The sequence below is a fragment of the Miniopterus schreibersii genome (assembly GCF_964146895.1).
Source record: "Miniopterus schreibersii genome assembly, chromosome: 9".
Classification (NCBI taxonomy): domain Eukaryota; kingdom Metazoa; phylum Chordata; class Mammalia; order Chiroptera; family Miniopteridae; genus Miniopterus; species Miniopterus schreibersii.
Window position 1 is genome coordinate 58924228 of NC_138118.1, and position 20654 is coordinate 58944881.

Consider the following 20654-nt stretch of genomic DNA (forward strand, 5'->3'; position numbering starts at 1 on the left):
TTACCTATTTGAGGTACATTGCCTAAATCTATACCAAGTAAGAAAGAGCTTATAGGATATTTTTTCAAAAGAAACAATAAAGCATATTATACAGGTTAAAACGGACTCAGAATGAGTCAATTCAGCTTTTTGCAGAGTAAATGGAATGTGTGCTTTAAAAAATAGGTTTCTTAAAAGATACTAGAGTTTTCCCCCCCTTTTGTTATGTGTATAAAACTTCATCTAGACAATGAACCTTTTACTATTAACAAATTTACTATTTTTGACCAGAAGAGAAACTCTGAGGATATAGGCTCAACTTTCTAACTTGGGGAGCCTATTCTGGTGGGTAAAAAACCTTCAGTCAACAGATGCCTGTTATTGATGGGTCACCTTGAGTATCTAAAATTCAATGATTCTCGTCGTTTACAGAAAGTAACACTTGAAGAGATCAAGAATCACACACACATTCACTCGCACATGCTCACTCAAAAGTACCAAATCAGGCTCGGCAGCTGCTGAGATTACATCAGAATCAGCTGTGCCTGGATTGCTCACTTTACACTGGCAGCATTCAAGGTTAGAAAAATGAAATGGCAGCATGATTGGTCAGCAGCTTCTCTTCTGGAATTTTTCCAGGTTTTTGAAACAGACAGACAGACAAACACACAATGCACGAACATAAAGCTGCAATCACTCTTGCATTGATTTCAAACAGTAAACTAGGCCGTTTCCTTGGAGAAGCAGAGCCCGTCCAGAAGACGGCAGCTAGAAGGTCTCCAGCCAGTGATCTTCAACAGCTCTGCAGGGCTTACTCAGGGGGACCCATCAGCCACCAACGGTGTTCTCCAGGGGATCCGCTCAAGGCGGCGGCTGGGAGCTCAGGCTGTATTCATCTCTGAGCTGTTCTGGCTGGGAGGCAGGTGGGAATCCAGGTTCTCCTTGCGCCTTTCCAGGTCATGGAAGTATGGGTGAGACAGGGCGCCGTAGGCAGATATTCTTTTGGCTGGATTAAATGTCAAGCACTTCTGTAATAAAGACAAAATAATTGACTGACATAAAACATGTCCGTTAAAAAATGTGCCCATATAGTTATACATCTTCACTGCCATGAGCTATGTGCATCTATGATGAGACAGTACTCATCTGATATATGTGCTTAATCTACAAACTGCCCCTCAGGAAAAGGTGACACCCTTTGGGTTGCCTGTGGACTGTTACTACCCAGAATTTCTCTGCAACCCACTCCAGGTCCTTTAAAAGATATTATTATTATTATTATTATTATTGTATGAATATAACTTTATTTAGGTAGTGATTTTTCTAATGCCATCAAACTTAATGCTATAGTCCGAGACTTCACCCTAACTTTGAATGCTTCCCCAAGATTTGTTAGTGTATAGGGAATGGCAGGGTACTGTTCAGGTGGAAAGGGTAATTACTGAACTATTATCCAAACCAGAACAGTTTCTGACAAATTCCTGAAATCAAAAACAAAAAACAAAATAACAAACACATTTCAAGCCAGGAAATAAAGGCTTTCTTTCTTAAGGAGGAAGTAAGTCAGGGATAAAACCTAGATCCTAATTATCCCCATGTACTAGCAAGCCATGCCCCCCTACCCCAGGGCTGTCCCACCAGAGCAGGGATGCCTTCTTTTCTCGGGCTAGCAGCATCCCTATGAGGAATCCACTGATTCAAGTCCAGCCGCTCAACTCTATTCCAGGCTGTCAACTCTATTCCAGGCAGCAATGTCCATTCCCAAACCATCGATTCGTAATCAGTTAGCCAAAAAGTTTCCCGAACCTCAGCTCCATTTCCAACCCAACCCAACCCCAGGCAATCTTCTTTAAATCACCCTCCTCTCCCTCCACCAACACCTCCGGAGTGCCTAGCAGGTGGCAGGCACTGCCCTGGGAGTTCACAAGTAGCAGGGAAGCTATGCCAGCTTTCCCATCCTCATGATGTAGGGTCCACTGAAGTGGGCTGGGTATCGGAACATGTCTATGAATTTGAGTCTTCTATGTAATCTAAGGACTATGCAGACCACTATTATCATGGCTATGCAGACCACGTCCACTTAATCTGGGTTTCTGCTCTTAAGGAGCTCAGCTGAATGCCACTGACCTAGAAAAACATGTACGAATAGAAAATTCTACATATAATTTCAGGCGAACTTTTGGGTCCCCTGAAATCTTTTTTATCCCGAGCTCCCTACCAGTCCATGGCTGCTAGCCTCCTCATAGCGTCTTCTGAAAATCAAAGAGCGGAAGGACAAGGAGAGGAAGGAGCTTGTTCACTGAATGGTTCTACTGTCTCTAATAGCAATAAACATCTTGAGAAAAGCTTTACAAGGAAGGGCTGAATTCCAGAAGGACAGGAAAGCAGGGCAAAATTCTTGAGCCTGAGTTCTCTCTTCCCAGAGTCTAAGAAGGAGAAAGTTAGGTAGTGGCACTAGAAAAGGAAGCAGGCAGTTTAATCCCCAGAACATAGAAAAGAAATAAAAAAGTTGTGGGAATATATTCAAGATACAGAGAAATGTCCCTTGAGGATTATCTGGGAGGAAGCCCTGTCCCCACAGTTATACTGATGGCTTAGAGCTGGAAAGAGGGTAGACAGGGGAAGAAATCCTTAGCCTAATGTGGGGGTGTGTGAGAATCTCAAGTCAGAAGTCTTAATGCGTTATGTCCTATAGAAACACTGTGGCTAAGATCTCTTACTGCTCTACTCCAAAGGAGCAACTGGCTGGCTTGAGAATTAAAAAAATCTTAAGTAATAATATTGTTTCTGCAAGAAAATGTAATTTACTTCCTCAAAATACTGACTTATAAAGTGGGCTTTTGGAATTACAACTTACTCAAGAGTTGAGTACTACAATGGATCTGAACATTTTTCAGCATATATTCCTTTTCTTCCCTTCCCTCCCTCCATGATAGGAGTATTCTTTCCTCTACTAAGGCCGAGTAACTAGCTTTGGCCAGTGGAAAGTGGACAGAAGTAGCAGGGTGACCCTTCTTCCAAGCATAGGCCTTCTGGGGCATCCCATGTTTCTGCTTGTCCTTCTGGGAACATCCTCCTTCTACCATGAGAAAAATATGCTCTGGGGAGCTGAAGCCTCTCTGGCCTGGGTCCCAGAATAAGACACATGGAAAAGACCTGTACTTGACCTGAAGGCAGGAGGAGAGCTGTCTCCGCCAATTTGCAAGAAAAAAATGCTCACTGTTACATGCAAGTGAGGTTTTTTCGGTTATTTGTTATGCAGCAAAAGCAGACTAAATAAAATGACCAAAAAAAAAAAAAAAAACCTGTCTCAGACTCTGAAAACAGCAGGAACTCTAACATATTTTTCAGCAAAAGCGTCATATTTGGAATAAGTATTCAGCCTCCCAAGTTAACCATGACCAAGGGGACAAAACTCATAAAGATGTGTAGGTTTTAGTTGTTGAAAATAATTCTTCTCCTGAGTTGTCTTATATACAGGGGTGGACAAAAGTAGGTTTACAGTTGTTTGTATGGAAAAAGACATGCAGGTTATGATGATTTCAATAGCTTTATAACTCAAAAGAATGTCACAACTGTAAACCTATTTTCGCTTGCCCCGTACGTATGTAAGAGCATTTATAAATGTTGATGTATATATGTCCATACATATAGGACTGAGGCATTATATAAAGTCAACCCTTTTTTTTCCAGATAAAAATGAATAACTCTTAATGTGCTAAACTTTGCAAAATTAACTGTTTCTTAAATAACACAAACTTTCTGAAACAGTCTTCACTTTTCTTCCATAGTAAGTGATTTTCAATAGAGGCAACAGGTACTGTCGGGGGCTCAGCTGCCTATTTTGCACCAAGTGGTCCATCTTCTGCTTTCCAGTTCTAGCCTGGGTCCCTCGAGCAGCTCCTGAGGGTTCTGAGCTGTGCGGTTTCGGGCTGTCCTTTCTCTGAATGCCTGTGGATATGACGCTTTATGCTTAAGCTTCCCCTAGTCCTGATGTTACTGGCTCTGTGTCTTACTCCTCAACTCGCTTCTTCTGTCTCTCTTTGGTACGTTTCTTTGTTCCTTTCCTTTGTCTCTGCTACTTTTCCAGTGTAGCACGAGCATGTTGTCTGACTTTGAAAACCACCGCCGCTAGTGGGGCACCCTAAATGAGCAGGTGACATTGTCTGTCATTCAACTTTCCTGCTGAGAAGGAAAGCCTATGGTGGCCAAATTTTATACCACACGATCCCTACCCCTTCCCAGCACAGCTGCCTGGACCAGCAGCTTGTCAAAAAGGTAAGGTGTGCCAGTCAGGTTCTTCCTTTTAGGAATCTGATGTGGAAATACTGATGGGGCAAATGTTAGCAGTGGGGGTTAGCACTGAAAGAACCCATGACTTAGTTGAAGTTCTGACAGTCAAGGGACCAGTTAAAGTTAAGGGGAGTAGGCAGTACAACTGGAAAGCAGCAAAGAGGTGAAAAACGGCACTGTTGCTAAGAGCAGGTGATGCATAAGACAGAGACAGAGCACTTAGGCTCTGAATGGCTTTCCATTTCCAGGCCACATGAAACAGTCCATCAAACCCCCTTTTCTTAAGGTAATGCAAGTACATGTCTGTGCTATTTGAAATCAAGGAAAAATGTTCCTAAGTGGCAGGTGAGTCAGCAAATGTGTGTATGTATTGTGAGCCTTTATCTAGGTAAATATTCTGCCTTCTAATTAATTTATATCAAAGGATGTAGGCCTTCGTGAGTGTCTTAGAAATGAACAGTGGGGAGGAAATATAGATGTCCTTATTCATAACTTGGAAGTGGAGAGAACCATTACCTAAACATCAGAAAAGCAGCCACCATCAGGGGAAGGGGGAGTGGAGCTTCACTTGGAAAACCCATGGCTCTGCAAACATGCCAATCACTGGCCGTGTCCACACAGAGCTGAAGCGCAACATTTCTACTAAGACTATAGACTCTGAGGTCTATATCTGAAATTCCGAATACACTGACAGATTGGGAGCACTGGCTCCTGCCAGTCTAGGAGTACTTTCATGGTCAGAGAGCAAAGGTTGTTAATTTAGTGGTGAAAGATATACTCATTACTTATTGGGTTCCAAACACCAAGAGTAGCCAAGTAGGTACACTCCCGTACCTATTGTGTTCTGGCCACCAAGTACAGGGAATTATGTAAAAGGTCATTATTACAATTTGAGTCTCAAATAGGACACCAACATCCTTATATTCAGTGATGTATTTTATATGTGCATGACACATTCAATACTTATTACAAGCATATGTCTAGATGAGTAGAGAGGCTTCAAAAGCTACAGTGAAATGAACATTCAAAGATGAAGAATTGAATGAATGTATATCAGACTCTTTCTGTAGGAACTGAAAACATTCCAGAATCAAAAGTCACCAGCTGCTTCAGGTGTGGAAATGAGAGCTGCAGAGATTGCGGCCCATGCCTTGTGAGGTTGTAGCCTGTGATGCTGAACTGATGCTGTCCCCACCACCCAGAGAGGACAGGGAAAGTCTCTCATCAGCACAATGCTGATAACTCTGCATTGCCTGAACTTACCAGAAGTAGGTCTTTGCCTTGTTCATCAATATCTGTTACAAAATTCTCAATAGGTTGGGGAGTTTTTGAGTGAAAAGCCTGCCTGGGAAGGGCAACATCTCTAGGCCAGTCTTCTTCTCCTGGGAGTCCAATTACGCTACAAAAGAATCACACGTGAACATAAGCATTAGCTGCTATGCAAAAGATATTTTTCCACCAAATTCTATTTTAAAAAAAATATTTTTATTGATTTCAGAGAGAGGAAGGGAGAGGGAGAGAGAGATAGAAACATCTATAATGAGAGAGTCATTGATCAGCTGCCTCGTGCATGCCCTGCCCTGGGGATTGAGTCTGAAACCCAGGAATGTGCCCTGACTGGGAATCAAACCTCGATCTCCTGGATCCTAGGTCGATGCTCAATGGCTGAGCCATGCCAGCCGGGCACCCACCAAATTCTAGATGAAGGTAAAGTCTAAGGGACAGGCATGGTAGACACAGAGCCCCAGGAGCCCCTCACTTGAATAACTGGCAGGATTCTCATTTCTCTCTGGCCTCAATACGGTAATCAAAGGGTAGAGGGTAATCTCGCAGGAGTATTGTAAAATTCACTGGGAAGAGATAAGAGATTACTCTGGAAGCAGATAGTAAATGGAAGAGATAATGAAGAAATGGAAAATGTTATATTACCCATAAGCCCTGACATACTGACAGAGCAGGATCTATATATTCAAAGTAGACCCACATGGGCATAGAATATTTTCCTTTATGCCCAAGAGTGCTTTTGGTGTTCTGATCAAACACTTGGGTATTGACATGCTTTTATGATGCTCATGTAACATGATTTCTTAACACGTAAGTTTGGTTGCACTCTTGGTTAAAGAGTAATTCCCCAAACAGTAGCTATATACATTAGAATCAGACAAAAAAAAAAAAAAAAAAAAAAAAGAGGCTAAAAGGTATGTTAGTCCTGTGTTATGCAAACACCTTTTTATAATTTAATATCAAATTTAATTTATATAATTTTTTATCCCATAACTATTTTAGGGTATTTCAAAGTGAACAAGTAAATAAAAACAATACCATTTAAGTTTTCCCTGAAAATCATTCTGGGATCAGAAATGTGGACAGAGCAATCAGATAATATAAAAATAGCACAGGCTTTGGAAACAGGCAGACCTGGGTTAAAATTCTGCACCTGCCACTTATGGGTAGGTAAGGACAAATTACTTAACTTCTATGAACTTCAGTGTCATTTTCATACAATGGTAATAAGTTATGACTGTTATGAGGATCAGTGACAATTTATACAAAGTGCACATAACACAGTGTCTGATACACAGTACAGGTCAATATCAATACATTACTCATTATTATAAGAGGGAAAAATGTTATTAATCTAAAATGTGTTGGCAATGCATCCCTACCACCCTAACATATGAACTGTTTGAGTTCTATTAATGTGTAATGTGTTCTTTAGAAATATTAATAGGTCAGTGGCCTTACACACCATAATATACATTATGTAGATATTATTTATAGCTTACATAAAGGTGGAAAAAGTAGGTTTGAACAAAGAAAATCAGGGGATGTAAGAACTTATGTCTCACATAGACTGATTAATTCTGAACTAAAAAAATGATGGTTTAGTGAACAGAATCTATGGCTATTCAAATAGTGACCAAACAATTTAAATGACAGTTAGAGATGCTGCTGGCCTGCCTGCATTAGGGTCTTTCTGGCCTGCACTCGCTGGGACTAAGGCCCAGAAGGGGCGTTCTTCTGAATGGATTTCCAGGTTTGGGGAGATGTGGTGGTGAACGCCACAGGATCTTTGTAGGGCTTTGATCTCCTTCTCTTACTTCACAGAGCGCAGGTCCTAGACCTCACTGGGGGAGAGCAAATGCCATGTCTACCTGCACCTGTCACTGGGTGTCCGGGGAAAGACAATCCTACCTCTGTAAGGCATTCTGGGAGACAGACTCAGGGACATAGTTACTGGGACAAATGAAAGGAAATGGCAACTTGAGCCAATATACGAATGTGTTTAATAGCAATATCTAGAGTAAGAGTAGGAAGGACACAGACCTCTTTCTGAATTATTGAAGGAAATAAATGTGTATGTGTTTGGGCAGAATGAGACTGGCAGAGGGAGAAAAGGAAAATGCTTATTAAAGAACTTAAAAATTTTTCTTTCATTCATTTTTAGTTTTTTAGCCATTTTTATGTCAATGTATTTGCATGTCATCACCAGCTACCTAGAAATTGGTTACAGCAACTCTTGTTAATAGTTTAAAATCTTTTTATTTGCAGCTTTCAATATATTTATACTGAGTTAAATCTGGCAACATGCGCAGCTGAATGCCAAAAGTCCTCCGAAAAACTGTGTCTGTATGTATATGTTTATGTGTGGTGTATAATTATATACATGTTTATATAAATAACTTTTAGAGGTGTTTGCAAATCTATCACCTCCTCTGATCCCCATAACACCCTCCCATGATATGTAAGTCAGGTATTATTATTTCTGTTTATAGATGGGGAAACTGAGTTAGAGGGATGAAATGAACTGCTAGAGTAACACAGAGAGAGTTTAGCCACAGAGCCTGGAGTGAACCCAGTTCTCCTTATTCCAAATCCAATATTTTGTTTCTATTTAACTATGACTCTGGTCTTAAAAATGCTCTAAAATGCCACAGGCTAAAAGCATTCAGTTTCACTTTCAAAGTACTTGTTGTTCTTTGAAAGTATAAATCTTCCTAAACACAAACATTTTTTTTCCCCTTAAAGAGAATGTGAATATAACTTTCTTTAAAAAAAAAAAAAAAAAAAAAATTCAGTTTAATACAGTATGTGCTTTTATGGCCCATATGTGAGTGTGGTGAAATTCTGATAGGTCCATTAAAAAGTGCCGGCATCAAATTTCAGTATTTGGACAGCTGAATATAAGCCTTAAAAGTTGACATTTGTACTGGAAAGAATGACAGAGCACAAAACCTATAAATGGCAGTGATGGTGGGGACAGAAATAATTTTTCAAGTACTTTAGAAGTGACACTAGGGTGCAGCATTGTTCCTTTTCTCTATGCCAAAGTAATAACTGCATTCAGAGGAAACAGTACATAATTTCAGTGAAACAATGCCAGAAACCAAGAAGAAAAATCTAAAGGCCCAAAACATGTAGGGCTTTATGGGCTTCTTTCTGCTGGCAACCTAGGATCTCAGGCCTTTGCTGAAAGTGGAGCTGGCTTTCCCTCAGAAGCAAGTCAAGCATGCTCATCAAAGGTTCCTTCTGGCCCACCTCGCTGGCTTCGTATACTCAGGGGCACCAACAATGTTAACAAGATTGCAGACGCCAGTGCTGGAGGTGGACCAGACGCCCAGGTGGTGTCCGTAAGGGAAAGCAGGTGAAGGACTTCACTGCCTGGCAAGCCGCTTTCCTTTCCACGGAGGGTCACTGGTGTATGTCTGACTTTCCCAGTTCCCTCTTCAAGATCACATACACACAAAGCATATTCAACAGTGATGGAGAAGAGGAGATGGAGTTCATCACTGAATGACAAAGAACTTGACATTCAGAAGCCAGTTCTACCCTGAACCCACCCATCGTACAGAGTGGTCAGTAGCAGCAGCAGAAGCAGCAGTTGTGGCAGTTGCCTTGGACCCAGGCAGGCCTTAAGGCCACCGGGTTCTGACTTAGCAGTGGCACTGGCACGAACAGATGTCTATCGGAGCTGCTTTCAGTCACCCAAAGAACAAAGTCAGGTTCCAGCCGTGTTCCAACTGTTTTAAGCAGTCATGCTTGAGTAGATGGGATTAAAACAGAATTCTTTTCTTTAAGGGTACTTCTCCCCAGTTTTATAGATTAAAAATATAAAAAATCACCGGGATTCCTATAAAATGTCACAGACCAATGATCAGGGGTATTTTGGGTTGTACAACTCCCACTTTCTTCCTATTCCACCCCAATTCTGATGGGACTTGGTAAATGTATAAATCCCCAAAGGATGCCATACTGCATGCTTTGTGAGAAGAAAAGCTCCCTTTTTACATTCTAGAAACATGAAAGCATCCATATCTTCACATGCACACATGCAGACACAAATGGAAACCTGCAAATCAGTGAGGAGCTATGTAACAGACACCTGGAACCAAAGAACTGGAGCACAAGAAAGGAACTTAAAGAAAATTTAAGCCCCAACTTTCATTTCTCAGGTAAAGAAGTTGAGGAACAAAATGCTTAAACAATTAATAATGAATTATAACAATAGCTAACATTTAAAAATCATTGACTATGTACCAGGCCCTGTATAAAATCTTTTTAGGGTATGTTAAATGACTTACTCAAGACTGCATAGTTATTTAGCCAAAGACATAGGATTAGAGCCTAGGATTCTCATTTTGTATTTCAGTGCTTCAGAGAAAAATGGATTGTTTAGTATACCATTCTTTGTCCAGGAAAACAATACAAAACCAACCTGGATGACTAAAAGATACTCAATGGGGACAGGAAGCCCAGTGGGCAAGGATGGGTTACCAGGCCACCAAGCACCCCACCTCTGATGGTGGAGGCATCTGAAATGACCTCAGGCAGACAACACATTTGAACTAAAGAACAGAGCTCAGCCAAGCAAAACAAGAGGAGCAGAGCAAAGATCCATACGAGCAACATACAGGCCTGCAGAGCAGAGCAGTCAGGCCACCTGTCACGATGGGCTCTGCATAAAACAGCACGTTTACCATGTCCCCACTCACCACACAAACAGTAATATTGTCTGCAGCAGCAGCTTGGGTAGGAAAGACAAGAGATAAAGGCATTATATGAATGTCAGAGGAAAGTCACTGTAAATGTTTTAACACTACAGGCACTGATGTAAAATTAGTTATTACTTACTCCAAGATCTTTCCTAGTTGATCCACATCTGAACTTCCACGAAAAAGAGGCCTAAAAGAATAAAGATACATATTAAACGACCAATTTTCTCAGGTTACATTTCAATCATCCTTGTCATTATCACTGTTTAACAGAAAACAAAATATTCTCTAAGGGTGGGAAAGAAGTAAGGGATCGAGACATCTTCCCTTTGGTAAATGAAAGCTATTCTTGGATGTCATTTAGGGCAAGGACCTCTCACCGATAACTGGCGGCATCTGATGCCCATGTTTTATAATCATGACTATCCCCTATTCATGGTCATTGTAACAGTAGTGCCAACATCACATACAGGCACTGGCTTCAAAGTTCTACTTAACTTTGTGACAGATGGAACACATCACTGTCCTGGTCTCAAACCAGAGGTGTGTGGGGTTCTTTCAAACTGGTTTTAGCCAGATCCTTCTCAGAGCACCCTTTCCTCACCACTAGGCGACCCTAGTACTTCCTCTTGAGTCTCTCTCCTTCCACTTGTCCTGAATGCTGGAGTGAGCTACCTCTGGGTCTATTTCTCTGATTTTACCACTTCTCTTCCTCCCAGTATTATGGAATATAAGCATTCAAGGTCAAAGCCCTAACTCTGGACTTGGGAGGCATTTGTGAACACACCACCCCCATTGCCTACCCTGAATATTTAACTGGCATTTAGTTCAGCTCACTTGGTCACACCTCTGGCATATTTCCCCCAGTAGATCAATATCCTTTGAGAGCAGGGACTTCTCTAGGTTTGCCCTTAACCTTTGGCCTAGTGCTTTACCTAAACAGGTGCTGGGTTAAAAAATATTTTATATGCACCTATGGTACACATGTAAACGTTCCCTCTTTGCCCAATGAGTGACATAAACAGGTATTTTTCAGCAATAATGTGTTTAAAAAATATCTGTAGCCTATTAACAAAGCTCATATTTTAAAAATATTATATTTCAGTTTATAAATCTTTAAACCTGACCTCTTAAATATTTTGTATGCCCAGTAAATAAACTCACTATATAGGTCATCTATAAAGAATCCTGCAAAGTCATAGCATTTCAGGTAGAAGGCACCTTAAAATTCTTCAACCACACTTTCTATTTATTATTATTCCCCAAATGGTTATTTTCAAATGCAGTGGAAAATGGATTTGTGGAAATGTTATAGGCTGAATTGTGTTCTCCCCCAATTCATATATGGAAGCCCACACCTAGTACCTCAGAATGTGACTGTATTTGAAGATAGGGCCTTTAAAGAGTCAAAAAGAGGCTGTTGGGGTGGACCCTAATCCAATCTTTCTGGTGTCCTCATAAGAAGAGGAAATTTGGAGACACAAGGAGACAACAGGGGCATGTGTGCACACACAGAAATAACCATGTGAGGACACTTCAGGAAGGCAAGTCAAGGAGAGAGGCCTTAGAAGAAACCAAACCTGCTGACACCTTGTCATGAACTTCCAGCCTCCAAAATTGTGAGAATACATTTCTGTTGCTGAAGCACCTAGTCTGTGGTGTTTTGTTATGGCAGCCCCAGCAAACTCATACGGGCAACTTGCACGTCACTAATGCAGCCACATTCATAAAGAATTATGGGGTTGGGTTCCAAAAGACATCCAGACAGGTCTTAAAGACATTAAGGTAAGAAGTGTAAGTTTTAGAAAAGCCACACAATGGGATCTTAACAGCTATTATTCATAGAGCACTAATGTATGTGGCATAGTGCCACGTGCTCCCCAGACGTGCTCTCACTTAATTCTCACAGTACCTCCCGGAGCACACAGTATTATTATCATCGTCCCTATTTTTAGGTGAGGAAACAGACATTTCATGACTTACCCTAAGGACACATAACAAATTGCAGCCTTAAAATTCAACCCAAGTCTGCCTAGCCCCGAAGCCTGAATGCTTTCATGATTGTGCTGTGATGCTTTCATTTCGGTTACTATGTTCTCTGCGTCAGTCAGTCATGGCAGCTAAGCTTCAGGGTGGGGTGGGGTGGGGGTGAGACAGTCTAGGGACAGCGTGAAGAGCACTTTATGGAGAGAACCTGGGTCTCACAGCAGATGCCTGGGAGATTCTGTACTCAGACGGCTTTGCATGTGTCTAAGTGCCTTTACAGTCTTGCTCTGTTTTAACAAGGAACAAAGCAATTCACCAGAATGACTGAGGCTCTCTATCCTCTCCAGAAACTGACTGACTGATGACCCTTCTAGATTTTTAAAAAATTGGTTTAATGTCATTATTGATTTCAGAGAGAGGAAGGGAGAGGGAGTGAGAGAGAGAGAGAAACATCAACGATGAGAGTCATTGATCGGCAGCCTCCTGCACTCCCCTGACTGGGGATCGAGCCTGCAACCCGGGCATGTGCCCTGACCGGGAATCGAACCATGACCTCCAGGTTCATGGGTGGATGCTCAACCACTGAGCCACACCAGCCAGGCCAGAGAATATCGGTTTAATCTGATGAGCTGGTAAAGTAGCTGTGTCAATATGTCAAGCCCTCCCCTTCCCCCCGCCCCACTCTTTGGGAAGACTGGCATCCACAGAAGCATGGGTGAAATTACCTTTGAGTATCATGGTTTATTTTATTTTATTTTTTACTTCTCACCTGAGGATATTTTTCCATTGCTTTTCAGAGAGAGTGGAAGGGAGAAAGAGAGATGTCGATTGGTTGCCTCCCACATGCACCCCGACCCAGGGACAGGGATCGAGCCTGCAACCGAGGTATGTGGCCTTGGTAGGAATCGAGCCCAGGACCCTTCAGTCCATAGGTCGACGCTCTAACCACTGAGCAACTGGCTAGGGCTTATGGAGTAGTTTAAAATAAATATGTTGGCCATGGCTATCAGGAAGCAAACCAGGCAGACTAACTTGAATGGGTGTTGTTCCCGGGCAAAGGCAGAAGACCATCTCTTTCCTGGGTGGGCACTGAAACCCAAGCCTGAAGCTCAGCAGCAGCAGTGGCTCATGCCCTTACTGTTTTGGTTTTCCGCTCCCTTTTCTGTTTTTGTCTCTTGGCAATATTTCTAACTTTTTTGCCGGTTCCATTATGCATTTAAGCAAATGGTCACTACCTTCTTTTACATCTACTAGATGTTTTAGCATAGGACTTTCAAATCATGTAATCAGTCCACCATCCTGCCAGAGCCAGAGGTGCTTGTCATCCTTGAGTGAGGGCTGGCTCAGCAGTTTGGCCTCTTTTAATAAAGAGTGTGGCAACTAAAGGTGTGAATCATAATCACTCTTCTGTGACTACTCAGCAAAACCTGCAAGGGAATACAAGAAACCTGGAGGCAGCAATTCAGTGTACAGATCAGACGACTTTTGCCACCTTAGGAAGACCTGGTGTGCAACTCTGAGGTCTGTTAACTTGGCTTTGCAGCAGATGTGGGTTGGCTTCAATTACACAAAACCAGTGAACTCTGACTGTAATTAACTCCTAAAAAATGGATCTTTGGATGTAAATACATAGTCAAAGACAATGGAAATGGAGCACATAAAGGAGTGAAGAGGCCAAATCGGAACTAGGACTCTCAGCTGACCAAGTGGTTGGACACAAATGTGATCAAACTCTAAGAACCACCTATTGATTTCCTGGCTGAAAATTCTGAGTATTTTGCATGAGCCAGTTTTATTACCGAGGATCAGGAGCATGGAAGGGTACAATGGACTCAGAGGAAGGATGAAAACTTTCAACATGATGGACTCTTGGGTGTGCCATGGTGGAGTATGAAGATGTAAGAATAAGACTGCTCTAGGGACCCTGTATGATACAATCTGTTTTGAAATAGGCTCTATGAGAAAAAGTCTTGCTGTATAAGGTCTCTGAGCACCATGTAATGAAGAAACACACAGGGCTGTACTTTCATTGAGATTATTTTGAAGATTTCTTCCTTAGATTAGCTGAGTTAAATATCCTTTAATTCATATAATTTATGGCATACTGCAGGTGAACAAATATGAACATAATCTTTGATTATATTCTTTGGGTTGGTGCGGTGAGGGACAGTTTAATTCTGCTGCCCTGAATAATTTTATAATTACAAGAATGATTCAGCTAAAACACACACATGCATGAGTCGGCCTTGGCTAGCTCTTTATTAGCATGACATAGAGCTGAGCTGGAAGGAAGTAGAGGGTTGAAGGAGCAAAGTGGGGGGAATAAAAGACACTGAAAGACAGACTGAGAGAGAGATGGCCAGATAGACAAGCTGAAGAGGCCCAAAATAGCTTTGAACTGTTTCTTCCCACTGTCTAAAAACGTTCCCCTCCTGGAAATCTTTATAGAGGCCCTGCATGAAGACTGAAGACGGGAGAGGAATGTTCAATTACATACCACGAGACAGAGGCTCATAAAAGATAAAAAGCCATGCATTTTTTCCGAATCACTGCAGGGAGAGAATCCACCAAGCTATCCCATCTTGTCTGTTTTTAGACACAAACCTCCTTACAGGTGACACACTTACTAATTCTTTTAAACAAATTATTTAAAGATAAAATTAGCAATAGAGATATTCTACTGAGAGTAGTAAATCTGAAGCCTATTTTTATAGTTTTAAAAATATTTCTTCCTTAAATACACACTTTTTGGGGGGGGTTAAGGGGGTTATTAAGTAATAAAATGAAAAATTACACCTACCAAAAACATTCCCAAATAAAGACTATGCAATTGCTTTGACTGGACAAACACATTTAAAAAATCCTTTTATTATACAGGACAATATTTAAAGCCAGTAACTTTTGTGAATTTTGCTATATCAAAAACTACAATTACTTACTTTTAGATGACTCTCTAGTAGTTTAACCAAGTGCTTGGGTACACAAACGATATCTGCTAAAGACCTTAGTTGGATCTAAATTTCATGAATCCCATTTCTAACTTTATACCTACATTTCTTTTCTCTTTACTTCACTTATGATCCTCCTTTTTCTTTGGAAGATTTTCTCCGCACTCACCTCCTGAGACTGTTACATTCTATTGCATAACCCTCCTTCTGTCTTTCATGGCCCTGAGCCTCTTTCTATTTGGAATTTCCACATAAACTACAGGGGAGCCTACTGGAAGGTCTTTGCCATGCTACCCTTTGAAAGCAATTTATTTGACAAAATAAATAATATTTTGGGGGAAAATATCTGAAATTGAACATTGCTATGAGTTTTTATGAAAGCGAATTTTAGGTTATTTCCAAGTATTTTCTTCAAATATTTTCCTTCACTATTATACTTGATAATACTAGTTAATGATGGTAAGATACACTCTTTTTGAAAGAAATACATTTTTCATTTATACATGTAAGCATTTTTTCTAACTAAAAGGGGATTATTGCAAAATGTAATGGCAAAATTGCATTCGTTTCAAACCACAGCAAAGTCAATTCTCTTCTCATATCACCTTAGGCACAATCATGCCAAAACAAGTATGGCTCTTGGGGGTTTTTAGCAAGGATTTCCCCTAAGGCTTTTTTGAATTTGTGAGAGTTTAAGCCTTAATGTTTTCCCTGCCTCTAACATGTTGGCTTTTCAGGATATCTGTTGACCTGGGAAAGGGCATAAACTTTGGTGATGACGGTCCTGCGTATGAACCCCTACCAGCTAGTTCTCCCTGACTGATGTTAAGAAAGTCACATAGCCTCTTTGAGCCCATCTGCTTCAACTGTAAAATGTCCAGTTTATAGCAGATCCATAGTAAGTGGCAACTAAATACCCACATGCTTTCTCACACTCACACATGGTAGCTATTTCTCTTGTTCCTGGCCACTGTTATACACAGACGATAACATCAAGTATTCATACAGTGAACAAGAAAGGAAGGGGACATTAGTTACCATGTGGTGTGTGTCCAAGTCATATTTAAGCCTAATAGTCCTTCCTCTGAGGTCACTATATATTCTCTACACCTGTTACAACTCATACCTTTATCATCAAGAAAAGAAAGAATAAATGTCAAATTTTCCAATAAGGGTTAATTAATTTTGAATTGGCAATGTAATTTCTTCTTCTGCATGTAGTTTTAACTAGAAATTCTTTTATCAGTGAAGAGAATTTTCTTGGGTCAGATTACAAAGGAACTACATTTCAGATTATGTGCCTTTTTAAATAAACTAAAAGAACATATAAATGTCCCCCACATCTCAATGAACAGTGGAAAACAACATTTAGAAGCAGGGTATGTTTTCTAGCAGATGAGAAGTGTATGCTGGTGTGTCTGTTATAGAAAGGAAATGATTCATGCAGAATGGAAGATGAAAGGTGTCGTTTACAATAACTTCATTGTACAGAAAAGAAGTCACAGATCACCCTATAGAACACCTTGGTAACCTGCTGTTATGCTTTTACTGTTATTTTTCTTGATTAAACGAGGAAATTTCCATGTTCATAAAGTGACCTTTCGAAAAATATTACCTAGGGAATGTCTACTATTTTATATTTGTTCCCATGTTTAGTTCTAGAGCTGATATCTGTTAAGTTAAAAATGTTTATCACCTTACAATTACCACCTATTCAAACAACCAGATTAAGCAGAAAATCAATTAATTGATTTACTTCATAAACACTGAGTGATCACTCTTTAAGCACATAGGGCTGCCTTAGGTGCTGGGAGATAGCACTCTCCAAAAACATATACTAAGTGATATATGGCCTTAATATATTATATACATATGTTTAAATTATATTATATATTTAATATAAGTACATTAAAATATAAATACCTGTACATAAATATATATCTGTATGCTACATACTACCATAATAATTCTTGCCCCCATGGGAGGCAAGATATACAAACACAGGACCATGAAACAGAGACATTCATCTCATTTTGCTGGTGGGAGACAGAAGCCCAGGGCAGTAATTTAATTTTCACTAGGATGTCAGGAAGCAGTCTGATTAACTTCTTTCTTTTTAATAGGTGAGAAGTAACTTAAGCAAGGAAAGACAGCTCAGTAAGCGGCTAAGCTGGTCTGGCTCTGATGAGCAGCAAACAGCACTGTGTTTTAGAAAGATCACCATGGCAGAGGTTTACTGAGTCAACCGCAGGGGATGGAGATGGGGCCAGGGAGGCCAGAGGGAGAGGCCAGTGGACAAGTGAGAAGACAAGAACCCAAACTAGGTGGATAGGACCATGGGGAAGGACACAGAGGCATTTGAGGGGAGATGATCATAACTTGGTGGAAGACTGAGTATCATTTGGAAGAAGTAGCGTGATTTTAAGTTTGTATTACTGGTAAAGCCAGGCTGAATGAGGAAGGTGGGGAAGAGGGTGATAGGTGGAAAAGATTAAGACTGGATGATAATTAACTTAGTTTTAAACTCGTTCCTTTATAATAACAAATAATGTATAAAATGATATTTATGAAATTTAAGAATGAAAGACATGCAAAAAAGGTATAGTTCATCATATCCAAGAGTATGAAAACGTATGTCCACATAAAAGCTTGTACATGAATGTCCACAGCAGCACTATTTCTAACAGCCAAAAAAGTGGAAACAACCCAAATACCCATCAACTGATGAAGGGAAGAACAGAATGTAATGTAGCAGAGCTATACAATGTGGTAGCTGACACTCAGACATAAGAAATGAAGCACTGATGATACATGCGACAAATGGATGACCCTTAAAGACGTTATGCTAAGTAAAGGAAGCCAGTCTCAAAAGAGCACATATCTATGGTATGATTCCATTTATAAGAAGCAAATCTCTAGAGTCAGAAAGCAGATAAGTGGTTGCCTAGGATGGGGGACCCTGGGGAGAAACGAGGAGTGACTGCTAATGGGCATGGGGTTTCTTTTTGGGTTGATGAGAATGTTCTAAAATGGATTGTGGTGACGGTTGCCCAACTCTGTGGATATGCTGAACGAAAAACCAATGGATTGTACGATTTACACTGGAGAATTATGTGGTATGTGAATTATATGTTAATAAAGTTGTTTAAGAAAAGTACTTAAGAAACTATATTTCCAAGGAAACATTAGATTCAGGACAGTAAAAAAACTGCTAAGAAAATGGCTTTAGGCCTAAACATATGAAAGCACACGGGCTAAGGTATAGTGACAAACACTGATTTTACCATATAGTCAATGAAGTACCCATTTGAAGACATGTGCTCTGAAAGTTATGAATAACTTACTAACATGATCTGAATTTCCCCAAATGCCTGATTTATCAGATTAGGATGAAACAACAGACCAAAAAATGTCTATGTACAAAAAGGGCACTCTTATAAAACTACTATTTTATGCTTTCCTCTGGATGGTGAGATTATGGGGAATTTGTTTTCTGCATTTTTCTATTATTCTGTATTTAGCATTTTATGTGTACTAATTGCTTTGAAAATCAGAAGGAAAAAAATCCCAACATGGCTACTTGCCACATAGTGCATGTATGTGAGCTGTTCATCGCACCTCTTCCTGACTCCTAAGCTAACCCACTTCTATTACTCACTTACTTGTTGGTCTCTACAGCCAAACTGGAAGTTCTTTGAGGAGAGGGCCAACCCCTACTTGTTTCTACAGCCAGGGCACATAATTTACTTCTTACCCTGCCCCTAACTGGAACCCATTTAATACATAAGAATGGTTACTGGTCTTTTCACCAAGAAGGCTTTCTCTCCCTTCTTCCCATAAACTTCAATCTCTCCTGCCTCAAAATTTACTTGCTTGGCTCATTTCATGGTAATGCAAGTGCGAGCATGTGTATTTGCACAGATAAGTATATATGAATAGATACACACACACGTAGAGCCAAACTGGATTTGACTCATGTATCCATTTATGCTTTAGCTGGTCTGTGGCACTAAACAATATTTGCCTGTAAATAATGGGCATTTAAAAACCAGGGCTGGCTGACAATTAGTTCTCTAAATCTAAAATCTTGCCAAAATCATCAGAGAAGCAAGAGGCACATAGGATGGGAACTTTGGCTTTCGGTGCTGACTTCACCTAGGTATGTAGGGCAGGGATGGGCTCCTTGGAAGACAAAGACAGGCAGGTGTTGAGAAAAAGTGTAGCAAAGGCAAAACACAGAGGGATTAAAGAGGGCATGGAGGGGAAAGGGGCGCTTGAAGGAAACCAGTCCAGGAAGGAAGAGGGGCTGGTGGGAAAGAGCACTGGAGAAAAAATTTAAAAGCCCAAGTTAACACAAGGGAAGCACTGGGGCAAAAAAGAAGAGTCTGAGTTGAAGTTCTGTCACTGAGACAGAGACCATCAGAAAAGATACTTCTACCAGGGAAGGGAGGTGCCACTCATAGTTAAGACCAGATGAACATAAGTTAGAGTGTGTGCTGCCATATCTGTCCACAGCAGGCGACTCTGAGTCTGGTAATTTCCTTCAAAACAAATAGCTGAATTAACTTTTCCTTGATACCAGATGTGAATAATTTATTTCTCCACAGAGAGCTCATACTTACTGGACTATGAGTAACTTCCGAGAGAGAGAGACAGATACACATCACTGTTTTTCAGTTCAAGATTGAGAATGAAAATTAAACCAGAACTCAGCAAACCACTCGAGATTCCTGAAACATTACAAAACTTACAAATTAATATATTAACTGACTTAGTCAATTTTATCTATGACTAAAGAAGCCTAAGCAATCATTAAGATAAAAAAGACCCATTTCTTATCACTTCAACAATTACTGAGTATCTACTATTTTCCAGAAATAATAATTTCTCTTAAATACTTAAAGAATTGCCTTTTCTTCCAGTGCCATCTCTTCCTGGCTTAGTCAGCCTGAGCTGCCCTTACAAAATACCATAGATTGGGTGGCTAAAACAACAGAGATCTATTTCCCACAGCTCTGGAGGCTAGGAAATCCTACATGAAGGTGTCTGGTGAGGACTCTTTCTGGCTTGCAGACCACCACCTGCTTGCTGTGTACTCACATGGCCAAAAAAGGAAGCTCTCTGGTGTCTTTTCTTATAAGGGCTTTAATCCCATCTTGAGGGATCCATCCTCTTGACCTTATCTAACCCTAATTATGCCCCATCTCAAAATACTATCAAATTGGGGTTTAGGGCTTCAACATCTGAATTTCTGGGAGGCACACAAACATCCAGTCCATAATACTTCCTTCCTCATGTTACTAAATCTCTACCTTTCATAACCTCTAAAATTAGAAAGCTGGGCTGGCATTATTCTTGTCCAATAGGAGCAATAAATACGATTTGTCTCATTTTGCATCTGGGATCCAAACATTCATTTTATATACTTTCTGGTAAATTTTCGTGCCAAATTGTG

General features: G+C 40.5%; 1 protein-coding gene across 1 annotated transcript in view; it reads right to left on the minus strand.

The window, feature by feature from the left end:
- Positions 1 to 241: 241 nt before the first annotated feature.
- CDK6 (cyclin dependent kinase 6) overlaps positions 242 to 20654 on the minus strand; it is a 202160-nt gene continuing 181747 nt past the window's right edge. The window contains exons 6-8 of the mRNA XM_081147862.1: positions 10405 to 10455; positions 5536 to 5671; positions 242 to 1007 (exon numbers count right to left, since the gene is read on the minus strand). Coding sequence (XP_081003988.1) covers positions 861 to 1007; positions 5536 to 5671; positions 10405 to 10455 — 334 coding nt within the window. The 3' untranslated portion in view covers positions 242 to 860. The remainder of the gene's footprint in view (positions 1008 to 5535; positions 5672 to 10404; positions 10456 to 20654) is intronic.